This window comes from Entelurus aequoreus, linkage group LG14 (genome assembly GCF_033978785.1).
Source record: "Entelurus aequoreus isolate RoL-2023_Sb linkage group LG14, RoL_Eaeq_v1.1, whole genome shotgun sequence".
NCBI lineage: Eukaryota > Metazoa > Chordata > Actinopteri > Syngnathiformes > Syngnathidae > Entelurus > Entelurus aequoreus.
Genome location: NC_084744.1, coordinates 39,641,735 through 39,654,634, shown reverse-complemented (window position 1 = coordinate 39,654,634; position 12,900 = coordinate 39,641,735). Strand labels below are relative to the sequence as shown.

The 12,900-nt window shown below is 39.1% G+C and overlaps 1 protein-coding gene across 6 annotated transcripts in view; it reads right to left on the bottom strand.

Annotated features, from left to right (window-relative positions):
- The window catches only part of myo3b (myosin IIIB), a 290,744-nt gene extending 288,041 nt beyond the window's left edge, over positions 1 to 2,703 (bottom strand). For 5 of the 6 annotated variants that reach the window (XM_062069876.1, XM_062069875.1, XM_062069874.1 and 2 more), the window contains exon 1: positions 2,610 to 2,690. In XM_062069876.1, coding sequence (XP_061925860.1) covers positions 2,610 to 2,638 — 29 coding nt within the window. In that variant the 5' untranslated portion in view covers positions 2,639 to 2,690. Of the gene's footprint in view, positions 1 to 2,609 lie in introns of all 6 variants that reach the window. The other variant, XM_062069877.1, reaches the window with a different exon arrangement.
- Between the last annotated feature and the right edge of the window lie 10,197 nt (positions 2,704 to 12,900).

The following is a 12,900-nucleotide window of genomic DNA, read 5'->3' as shown; positions in this document are numbered from 1 at the left end:
AAGAGTAGAAACAGAGTAAAGTGGAACCTTGACTTGAATGTAAAATCCCCCTGAAGACATATTGTACAGCAGGGCTATTCAACTGGCAACATTTTTGCAGCAAATTCCTAAAAACACCAGAGTGCTTTTGTTGTATAGAGGAACTGTAAACACTTTGGCAGATGCTTACATTGACATAGAAAGTGTGGATTTTGTACTGATGACAATTACTTTGGTTTTCATCACTGTTTGATTTGAGGTGAACCAGGATGTTATTTCAAATGAGCAGGAGGTGAAGGAGGAGGGTGGGAGTGTGGCTTGGTGCATAGGTAGCGTAGCAGTGAAAGTGAATGTTAAATTTACAGAAGATATGGCCAAAGGAGAGAAGGTAAGTGATGAAGAGAAGAGGGCCCAAGACAGATCCTTGTGGAACACCTGTTGTGACTGCAGAATGATCGGATTGTGCGGCCTGTCAGGTATGAGTGAAACCAGTCAAGGGGGTGTTAATGATGCCAATGGATGAGAGTCTATTGAGGAGGATGGATGAGAGATGGTGTCGAAGGCTGCTGAGTTCCAGGAGGATGAAACTAGAGAGAAGTTGGTGATTTTTAACAGGGCAGTTTCTGTACTGTGACGGGAGCGAAAACCTGATTGGCAAAGTTCATAGAGGGAGTGCCGGGTTAGGTGGAGGTGCAATTGGGATGCAACAGTTTTTTTTAAAGATTGTTTAGATAAAAAGGTCAATTGGAAATGGGACGGAGGTTAATGTAATTGTTGGGATCTGAACCGGGGTTTTTCAAAATTGGAGAGACGGCAGCTATTTCAAAAAGTGACGGAAAAATAGCAGTAGAAAGTGAAGAGTGAATAATAGCAGTGATGAAGGGAAGCAGAGAGAGGCATGCTTTAACCAGGGTCGAGGGAGGGGGATCTAACGGACATGTGGAGGGCTTGGATTTATTATTTGGATGACGTCACTAGTCAGAAAATGTATTTGAGAAAACTCAAAACTGTAACGGCACAAACAAAAGATGTTACAGCACAAACCAGCACAAATGAATGGCAGTGTTATTTTAATATTTGACAACTTTTTAATAAGGTTTTTAATGCTGGTACAAACCCTGTTAAACACTAAATTGCTTGTACGGTTGTTGAATGACGCAACATTTTGACTCTGGCACACAGATCATGTGTATGTCCATTAGTTCCTATGGGAAAGCTAAATGATAAATCAGTATGTGGTGCCTAAGGTAGTCTGTACAAAATCTAGCAGCAGACAAGACAGACTTAGCACAGCTGCATCAAGACAGAACAAACTGGAGAGAAAGAGATCATGTAAGCAGTGTTACATAGATTAGTACATTTATTCCCACAAGGCAGGGGTGGGCAATTAATTTTTACCGGGGGCCGCATGAGCTACCCGAGCACTGCTGGAGGGCCACATCGACAATATTTCAATTAAATTTTGCTCAATATTATTTTTGATATATACCGTAAGATAAATAATAATAATAATAATAGTAATACTTCAACATAGTGTGTGTAACAGCATTCCATGACTAATATATATAAATTAACATTAATAATAAATGACAGTAAAATAAGCACACGTATGACTGAGGAGTCATAGTGTAACTTTGTGTGGTGTTTGAGTTGTCCGACTTTTTGTGTGGCCTTAAACGCACCAGTGGTTTAGTGCTATGCGTGTTGGTGACAGATGACAAGTTGGTTTTGGCCTGGTTTGTACGGCAGAAAATGACTAGTTTTTCGAGATAGAATTGTTTTACTCATGTTTTTGGTGTGGTTATGTCCGAATATAAACAGTTTTGTTCAATAAAGTGATCGATATAATTCCTGTCCTCGAAGCATCTCGATAGACGTTACAATAAGTGAACGGTGTTCAATTGAACGGTGTTGACGAACACCATTAGGGCCGCTTGTTGTCACTGTCACTCAAAGTTGCAGTGCAAAATTACATAGAATAAATATGTTTATTTTGTTTAGAATTCAGATGGGATTTGATTTGGTGCGCGGCATATACTTGCTGCGCGCAGCGGACGCTTGAGCAGTGCGCAATTGCGCAGGCACGCACCTTAGGTGAGGGGACGTTGCTTTGCAGTTCGTGTCTTGTTGAAAACATGCCATTCTTCATCAACTTTTCTCTTTTTGGCGTCTCGGGTGTAAACCGTGCATCACTTGTCGCTGCATGTGCACCTTCACTCGCAGGTTACACACGGACACACGCCCATAAATAATACTTTTCAAAATAAAAGCAGCACAGTTGTATTGCGCGCAGGACATAGATGTTTTTTCAACTTTATTTTGTTATTGCAGTTGTTCACATTCACTCACAATCACGCATACGTCCACACGGAAGTAATACAAATAACGATTTTCAAAACAAAAGCAGCACCGTTGTATTGCACACTCGACATAGATACTTTTTAAAATTTATTTTGTAATTTATAATTGGCCTCACGCGGGCCGGACAGGGACGCACAAAGGGCCGCAGAATGCCCAGGTCTGCCACAAGGCCTTCTTAAAGGCTTCATTGAAACACAACTCACTCTGTCTGGGTGGGGATACTACCGGTAAGTGCAATTGGAAAAAAGAGGGAGGGGAATTGTACTTACATGGCAAATGTTATTTTCTTCTGACTCATTAGCGCTGAGAACAATTACATAAAAAGCCTCCCCGGTCACCATAATACAGATGACAGCCAGCGAGAGCAACAAGTGGCGTTTGACTGAGGCTTGCTTGGCTTTCGCCTCCCTCCCGCCAACTTCCTTCCCCGCATGAGCGTTAACTCCCCAAGATCAATTGGATTGGACGCAGATTAGCTTGACATGGGCTGGTGTGAAGAACGGCCGACGTCCGGTCCCCCCGCCGGTAAAAAAAAGATTACGGGTGTCAAAGATGTCCTCGAATGTCCGATAATGGATTGAGAGACAGCACTGCCATGTTGTGTGATACAGGACATATTTTTCATGGAGACATGATGATGGAAAGAAATGTTTGTATGGACAATCTGCAGGCGGAGTGACCCTGAAGCCTTGATGAAAACAGCGATCAACAACTTCCAGACAACGCACACACATATACTTATGTGTTGCATTCAGGTTGAGTAATGTAGATATCTCATGCAAATACACCACCACAGTGCTGCTCCTACTCAAAGCTTCAGCACAGAAATCCACTATCCTTCACCCCGTCCTTGTGTTTATGCATCCCACATAATAAATAATTGCCTACTTATCCTGCATCATCTTCAGTTATCCATCAATGCTCCAAATTTAATCTCCCGCCTTAAAACACTCGCTGAACGCCGCGCCACATTTGCCTAATCTATCAACAAAGTGCGCACTTGTTTACGTCCTGTCTTTCTGCAAAGCGCTCCACCATAACAGCATTCATCTGCAGTTTGTCAACACAAGCTGCCAAGATGTGCAGGTCATGCATTATAGAGAACAGCAGCCAGTTTCTGTTGCACCTGCCAGGAGAGTCATGCTGCATGACAAACATGCACATATAAAGTCCTTTACTGTACATACCTGCCTCTGTGAAAGGGTCTCTCTCCCAAAATGATGCAGACTAATTCATATAAACTATCATTGTGAATAATTCACAAGCAACGTGCGACCTGATCTGCAACGGAGTTAAATATTCAAGCGGCAGGTGTATGCTCTCAAAATGACTGCTGATATGAAGCATCTCAGGTTGCAGGCAGGTAACCAGGAAGTCAATGCTCGTTTTCAGGTCACATGGCTCCTCCTGATCTTACTATGTTGCCCTCCTTAGCTTACATATTTAAATGGCTTAGTATTAATGATGATGACAGCATGCTAAAAATAAAACACATTGCATACTGTACAATGTAATATTTTTTAATTTGTTTTAATAATTTAAAAAGTTGTGTGCATTTTTACACCACTTCAAATTATAATAAACTAATAGTATTTTTACATGTATTACCTATTATTACTTTTTTTCAAATTATAATTTTTCATTATTATTTTGAAAGCCTAATTGTAAATATTTTTTGATACAGTAATGGATCTGAAATGTCCATCTACAAAAGCCAAAAGCAGTGAAGTTGGCACATTGTGTAAATGGTAAATAAAAAGACAATACAATGATACAACTCATATTCAATTGAATAGACTGCAAAGACAAGATATTTAATGTTCACACTGAGAAACGTCATTTTGTTTTGCAAATACTCATGAACTTAAAATTTAATGGCAGCAACACATTGCAAAAAAGGCATTTTTACCACTGTGTGTTACATGGCCTTTCCTTTTAACAACACCAGTGTTGGGTTAGTTACTGAAAACCAGTAACTAGTTACAATTACTAGTTACTTAATTTCAAAAGTAACTCAGTTACTAACTCAGTTACTTACATCAAAAAGTAATGCGTTACTGTGAAAAGTAACTATTTACTTACTTCTTTTTTTCTTCTTTTTTTTTGAAGCTCCCATTAATGCCCTTTTAGCCTTCATTTCAGTAATGTTATTGCACTGGAGAATAATACAATCTGTTGATCAACTTGACATGCATTTTTATTTTCATTTTAACATAATTAATGAAAAACAGTGCAACATAAAAAAGGCATATCTCCTTTCTTTAAACTTGGACCAATGACCATTAATAAAAAAAACAAGTTAAAGTGCAACATAAGAAGGCACATCATCTTCCTTGAAACATAGATAGTGAAATAAAGCCTGACATCTGGAGTGATGCTGCTGTCTTCAACACTTGGAGTCATGGATTGTAGAATCCTTGTTTTCAGTGGCAGGATCATTGACACAGATGGTGAAGTTTCAGTGCTCAGTAGAGATGTAACACTTTTGAGGGGTTTAAGCACCTGGAGGACCTCCTCTGCCACTCTCACATCATCATCAGACAGGTTGATGATGTCTTTGACATTTGCCTTCAGGGTCTTGTGGGTCAATGCAGAGTATATAGCTGCCTGCTGCTGCAACATATCATAAGTGGAGTTCCACTTCGTTGGGACATCATGTATGAGCTTTATGAGTAGGCAGCTTTAGCATTTCTTGCTTTGTCTTAAGCACATGAGCAGCTGTTGTGCTAGGAAACCTCCTTCCTGATCCATCCTATTGACTGAGATTCCCTTCTGTGATGCCAAATTCACTACATGTGCAAAACACCTATCTGTGGTCCCAGTCCTGCCTCATTCACTGCAATTATTTGATTTTTGGCATTATCACTTGTGACTGGGATATCTTTATCTTCCATTCCTCCACTGCTTGTGTCAGTACCTGCGCAATGTGACTCTCGTAGAGGGGGCGTGTCTTCTCATCTGCCAGTGTGCTGTGATGAAGTGAGCGCTTATCGTCACATAGCTTCCCTGGACGTGCACCAGTCTGTCGTGAGCGCAACAGATGATGCTCGGGATAGTTCATCCACAACTTTTTTCTTCTCCTGCTCATAAAGATCTGGCACACTGTTATTGCTGAAGTGGGTGCGCGACGGGATGTCGTAACGTGGCTCAAGCACGTTCAGCAAGTGTTTAAAACCCTCGTTTTGCACAACCGAGTCTGCACCTATAAACACACCGATTAAATGGCGCGGGGCGTTCAAGCTCCTCCGTTACTCCGCTAGCCATGACCACGCTGTGTGTGGACTGAACGTGCATGCGAACAACCTTTTTGTTTTGTTTTATATATCAAACCGCGGATCACGTGTTTGCCTCCCCTCCCCACACCCACACACACACACACACACGCCTCTTTTCTTCTCTCTGGCTTGTGACAGAGGAAGATTTAGAAGAACGACACAGCAGCGCATCTGTTTCTATCCGATACTACATAAAAAATAACGTAAAATAACGCAGTAACGCATCATGTAGTAACGGTAACGGAGTTACTGAATATAAAAAAATAACGCATTAGATTACTAGTTACCGCCGAAACTAATGGTGTTACAGTAACGCGTTACTTTGTAACGCGTTAGTCCCAACACTGAACAACACTCAGTAAAGGTTTGGGAACTGAGGAGACACATTTTTTAAGTGGAATTCTATCCCATTCTTGCTTGATGTACAGCTTAAGTTGTTCAACAGTCTCCGTTGTCGTATTTTACGCTTCATATTGTAACATGTGGCTTAGCATTGTCTTGCTGAAATAAGCAGGGGCGTCCATGATAATGTTAATTGGATGGCAACATATGTTGCTCCAAAACCAATCAATTGAATATAGGTTGAAAAGGATTTGCAAATCATTGTATTTTCGTTTTTATTTATGATTTACACAACGTGCCAACTTCACTGGTTTTAGGGTTTGTAATTTATCTGATGCGATGAAGTTGTATACCACAGCAGTCAACAACCAGTATAAGAAATCCAACTATTAAATTAGTACATTACTGTTTATCTTTTCCTTGTTCATTATGTTATTAGATCAATTGTGTTAGTACTGATAATGTTAACAACAACTCATCTGTTTGTTACAGTACCAGGAAATCAGACCCATGGGATCTAATAAATATTTACACCAGCTAGAAAGAACATCTGCAGAATGTACTACAAAAATACAGTACATATTTCTATCATGCATTGCCTTTCTAAATTAGAATACATTAAAATAGGGGGTTTAAAACCTGTACATGGCTGCCTATAGGTGAGAGGGCATTCATTTTCAAAAGTGTTGCGAGCATCATATTCCGCCGTCTTCCGGTTTTTAGCACGTAAACATTAATTAAGCCCTATGTAACAAAGACGCATTAGCATTGAGTGTTGTCAGCTAATGAGAGCGATTTGGTAACTACCTTTAGCTATCATTGAACATACTGTATATTCCATTAAAACAAAAGCATGACTGCAAATTGTTACTTGCTTCTCTGGGACTGATTTTGTGTGTGGGCGTGCACTCCCAGTGTGTGTGTGTGTGTGTGTGTGTGTGTGTGTGTGTGTGTGTGTGTGTGTGTGTGTGTGTGTGTGTGTGTGTGTGTGTGTGTGTGTGTGTGTGAGTGACAAGTCTTAACATCACACAAAGTCCCCGGACCGACGTTGCAATTTTTATTCTAAATAATTAGTAAATATGAAAAATATAGACATTTAAAAAATACATCTTGTGTTAAAACACTATTGTAAACACAAGCTAGTTAGTGGTATTCTTGTCATTTTTGGGGGGGTTTAAAAATTTAACTTTGAGCAAGTTGCAAACAGCCCCTTTAACTAAATAGCAATCAATTAGCAGGAATAATATATTAAGGTATGAATTACACTCGCACACACACACACACACACACACACACAAACACACACACACACACACACGTGTTGGTGCTAAGAGGCATTAACAATGATTGACAATGTAAATACAGCCAAAAACTACCTTGATCTAAACTCCACAGTACTTCTGTCTAGGACAGACCTGGGCAAAATAGGGCCCGTGGGCCACATCCGGCCCTTTAAGATTTTCAATCCGGCCCGCTGGATGTTCTACATCATTTTTTTAGACCTTTAACATGAAAAGTGTATTTGCCATTATGATGTGCAGTGATGTTTTTAAATGACTAAGTCTTGAACTATAGAAAGTATTTCAATGATTGAAATCTGCACTCTTGAGTGTTCTAGGAGTTATTAGGGTCATCTAGGTCACAGCAGCTCAGACCAAGAACAAAGCAGAGTGGGCGGGGTTTGTTTTCAGATCAGCCAGCCCCAAACAGATGCGGAAGAAATTTTTTACAACAAATTTCTGCATAAAAGTGGTAATATATCACATTGTAAGTGTTTATTACACTTTGCATTCATATTTTGCTGTTTGTTACATTTTTGTTGTGTTTTGCTTGATTGTAAAAGATACACAACTATGGAGGAGCTGGTCTGAGAAGTAAAAGATGTTCATACGTTGTTAATATTCAGTGTTTTATTGTTCATACTTAATATTGTAAATCCCCCTTTCTTTATTTTCATGTACATTTTGGGTGTCCCATTCAGTAAAAAACTGTAAAATTCCATTCCGTTTTTTTGAAATGGTCTGTAATAACTTTTTTTAATTCTATGGGACATTGTGACTTTTGGTATTAGTGTTCCTGAAAAAAGGGAGCCAAACACACATACCGTACAGCAGATTTTTACAGCTAAATGTGTATATAATTCATACACGCATACACATTGGCCTCCCAGACAAATTTTTTTTCTCTCAATGTGGCCCCTGAGTCAAAATAATTGCCAAGCTCTGGTCTAGGATAACTGTTTGTCGGAAAAAGTTGATTATTTTGAGAACCGGACACCATTGACCCCGCATGGTCAAGCTCAGGTTGCCCTTAATTGTTTACTTTCCTGCACACACATGCACTTAAGATATGAGTCAATACTTGTACCCGTACTATGTACAACTTCTCACATTGACAGGTATTTGTTTTTTATCTATCTATTGTACATAACGGGGAAATATTACTACTTCTGCACTACAGTAATAAACAGATTGTCTGTGACAGTGTCAATCAAAACTTTGTAAAGGCTGAATTTTGCATTGGATATGAATAGTTGGTGTACCTAATGGTTTGTTTGACCAGGTTCTCTGATAATGTGACCATTGCTCATCAGCAAGAACAATACAAACTAGAAGTGAGTAATCTCATTTTCTGCTTCCAACAACCACTTTCTCTCTCTCTCACACAAGTAAATCCTCACGGGAACACCGCCTTGTAAATTTGTTGGTTGGTAAGTCTGTGGTAAAGAAAGAAAAAAAAACGCGCTCTGAACTACATAATCCCTTCTAAGGGGATATGAAGAGGCTTTGCAGTAAACCTTTAGCAGCTGCCAGCCAGCCTGTGAGGAGGAACCTCGCTGCCCTTGTCGTCAACCGAGGATTGACATGAGCAGCAGAAAAGTGTGTAAGATGCATCATGTTAGCAGCACACATGGAATATTATATTTATAATAAACAATTGCATTTGGAATTGGGGTTTACATTAAAGCATTTATAGCGTATGTACTCTAGCCGTAGTTTGTCTTTCTAGTTTGTATATGTAGTGGTGTCTTGTTTGATAGAAGACTTCACATTTACATTACATTCAGCCATCGATTATTTTAGTAATCTATCGATTAGTTTGTTCAATTAATCAAGTTATCGGATAACACACACTTTATAGCCTCAATAAGTATTTCAGGTAAAATAGTTGAAATAAACTATTTTCTGCTTGCCGTAACCTTCCTTCACTTTTAACATTTGTGCATTAATATATACAGCAGTGGTCAAAAGTTTACATACACTTGTAAAGAACATAATGTCATGGCTGTCTTGAGTTTCCAATAATTTCTACAACTCTTATTTTTTTTGTGATAGAGTGATTGGAAAACATACTTGTTGGTCACAAAAAACTTTATTATGGGTCTACTGAAAATGTGAGCAAATCTGCTGGGTCAAAAGTATACATACAGCAATGTTAATATTTGCTTACATGTCCCTTGGCAAGTTTCACTGCAATAAGGCGCTTTTGGTAGCCATCCACAAGCTTCTGCTTGAATTTTTGACCACTCCTCTTGACAAAATTGGTGCAGTTCAGCTAAATATGTTGGTTTTCTGACATGGACTTGTTTCTTCAGCATTGTCCACACGTTTAAGTCATGACTTTGGGAAAGCCATTCTAAAACCTTCATTCTAGCCTGATTTAGTCATTCCTTTACCACTTTTGATGTGTGTTTGGGGTCATTGTCCTGTTGGAACACCCAACTGTACCCAAGACCCAACCTCCGGGCTGATGATTTTAGCTTGTCCTGAAGAATTTGGAGGTAATCCTCCTTTTTCATTGTCCCACTTAAAGCACCAGTTCCATTGGCAGCAAAACAGGCCCAGAGCATAATACTACCACCACCATGCTTGACGGAAAGCATGGTGTTCCTGGGATTAAAGGCCTCACATTTTCTCCTCCAAACATATTGCTGGGTATTGTGGCCAAACAGCTCAATTTTGGTTTCATCTGACCACAGAACTTTCCTCCAGAAGGTCTTATCTTTGTCCATGTGATCAGCAGCAAACCTTAGACGAGCCGTAAGGTGTTGCTTCTGGAGCAAGGGCTTCCTTCTTGCATGGTAGCCTCTCAGTCCATGGTGATGCACAACACGCTTGAATGTGGACACTGACACCGGTCTTCCAGCAGCTTCCAATTCATTGCAGACCTGCTTTTCGGTGGTTCTCGGTTGACTCTTGATCATCATGAACAATTTTCTCTCAACAGCAGGTGATAGGTTGCATTTTCTTCCTGATCGTGGCAGTGACAAAACTGTGCCATGCACTTTATACTTACCAACAATTGCCTGCACAGTTGCTCTTGGGACCTTAAGCTGCTTTGAAATGGCTCCAAGTGACTTTCCTGACTTGTTCAAGTCATCGATTTGTTTTTTCAGATCTGTGCTGAGTTCCTTTGACTTTCCCATTGTCGCGTTTGTAACCGAGTCTAATGACTGCATCACATGAGCCCCATTTAAATGGGCTCAGAGAAGTAAACAGGTGTCGTCAATCATAATCACTCACATAAAGTTAAGAAGCCATGCCATGAAGCTCATTTGATTTGATTGTAACTTTTCTACATCACCAACATTGATCATGTATGTTGCTGTATGTATACTTTTGACCCAGCAGATTTGCTCACATTTTCAGTAGACCCATAATAAATTCATAAAAGAACCAAACTTCATTAAAGTTTTTTGTGACCAACAAGTATGTGCTCCAATCACTCTATCACAAAAAAATTAGAGTCGTAGAACTAATTGGAAACTCAAGACTTTACAAGTGTATTTAACTTATGTAACTTTTGACCGCGACTGTATATTTATATATTTTTAAAGTCATGGATCACAGTACCCACACACCATTGCGGTCTGTTGAAGCGGCCATGTGGAAACTATGTCTGCGTGTTCGAAGTTCCGGGCACTCTTGGATTTTATTAGTTACAGGGTTTCCCCTAAATGTGTCCATTTGATCGTGGTGCACCGCCACGACAAAATAAAAGCTGCCACACCTTAAAAATGTGGAGGTTTTTTTACAAGAAAACCAAGTTAGCTAATAAATTGTATGGATGGATATATAACATATAGTCAATTATTTACACACTATTGGCCATAATTACTTTAAAAACATTTCAAATGTCATAAAAATGTCCTTCTATGCTTTATTTTAAAAAACGTGCGTCTGAATTTCCTGTCAACATAAAAGCATAAATGTTTCCTCTGCTTTTAATACTGTACACACAGACACTGCGGATTAAGAGTTTTTTTTACATTAAAACCACTCAATCAAAGTTTATTTTTATAGCCCTTAATCACAAGGGTCTCAAAGGGCTGCACAAGCCACAACGACATCCTCGGCTCAGATCCCACATCAGGGCAAGGAAAAACTCGACCCAATGGGGGCAATGAGAAACCTTGGAGGGGACCGCAGATGTGGGGCGGACAGTTTCTTTGACTTCATGCTTGGTTTGTGCTCTGTCATGCACTGTCAAGTGTGTGCCTTTCCAAATAATGTCCAACAACTGAATTTACCGCAGGTGGAGTCCAATTAAGCTGTAGAAACATCTTAAAGATGATCAGTTAAGAGTTTGACGTGAGCTCACTTTTGAGCGTCATGACAAAGGCTGGGAATATTTATGTATGGGATTTCTTAGTTTGTAATTTTTAATACATTTGCAAACATCTCTAAAAAAAACATTGTCATTATGGGGTATAGTGTGTAGAATATTGAGGACAAAAATTAATGTATTCCATTTTGGAATACATTCAAACTGTTTTTTATTGAGGGCTATATTGCAGTGATGGCTTCCATCAAAGGGCCAATTGAAACAGCAAATATTATGAATTATACATTGGATTTTTGAAAATATTTCTTATGTACACCGTAAAAAAAACACATATTCACCAGAATTTTACTGTGAAATATACAATGTTTTTACAACATATTACGGTAAATGGAAAAACAATAACAAATTTGTAATTCTGCCATCTGAGCAGCCAGATTTTTACCGTCATTTTTTGTTTTCCATTTGCGGTAATACATCTTAAAAACAACAACAAAAACTAGCAGCTCAAACAATAGACTTTTATCGTAAAAAATAGTGTTTTTATTTTTCAATTTCCAGTAATACGCTGTAAAGACCACTGTAAATTTGACCGTAGAATCCAGTTTCATTTTTACAGTGCACAATTTGATGGACAACTTGCTTTGTAATCAGAAGTCAAGCAAATATTTAAGTATTTATTTTTATTTTGACAAAAAATGTGTTCCAATATTGGATAGTATTAAAGTTTAAAATGTATGCAATTTCATGCAGCGCTTACATTTTTTTTCTGTCAGAATGTAAAAAAAAAAAAAAAAGGTTGTTTATTGACGCATATTATTTTCAGGCGTTTGTGGGCCACATAAGATGAAGTGGCGGGCCAGATCTGGCCCCGGGGCCTTGAGTTTGACATCAGTGCTCTAACATAACCAAATGTGGAAAAAGTAAAGCGCGGTGAATCTTTTCTGGATGCACTGCGTCTATCTACATTCTGTTTGGAAGCTGCACACTGTCTACTCTGTTAGTCCAATGTTTCTTTCTGTCTCCTGAGAAGTTATAACTAAATGTTTGGTGAAATGTGAGGGGTGTACCCACTTTTGTGACATACTATCGATGAAGTTAAAGCATTGGCAAAGAGGTTAACATTTAGTATTTCTGTGTAAATGTACTGTATCACAGTAGTACAAAAAAGTGCTGTGATAACTGACAAGGAAGTTTGGTTCTTACCTTTTGTTGTTTTCCGTTTCCTTATTTCCATCTCGAACCTCTGTGACACATCAACGTTTCAGAAGCACATTCTTTTGTCCTCTTACAGTGTGATATGAGCAAATTAAACAAGTACAAAGCATGCATCTTACCATCCAGAGCAACTGATTTGCCTCTTTGTCCAGACAGTGTGTTT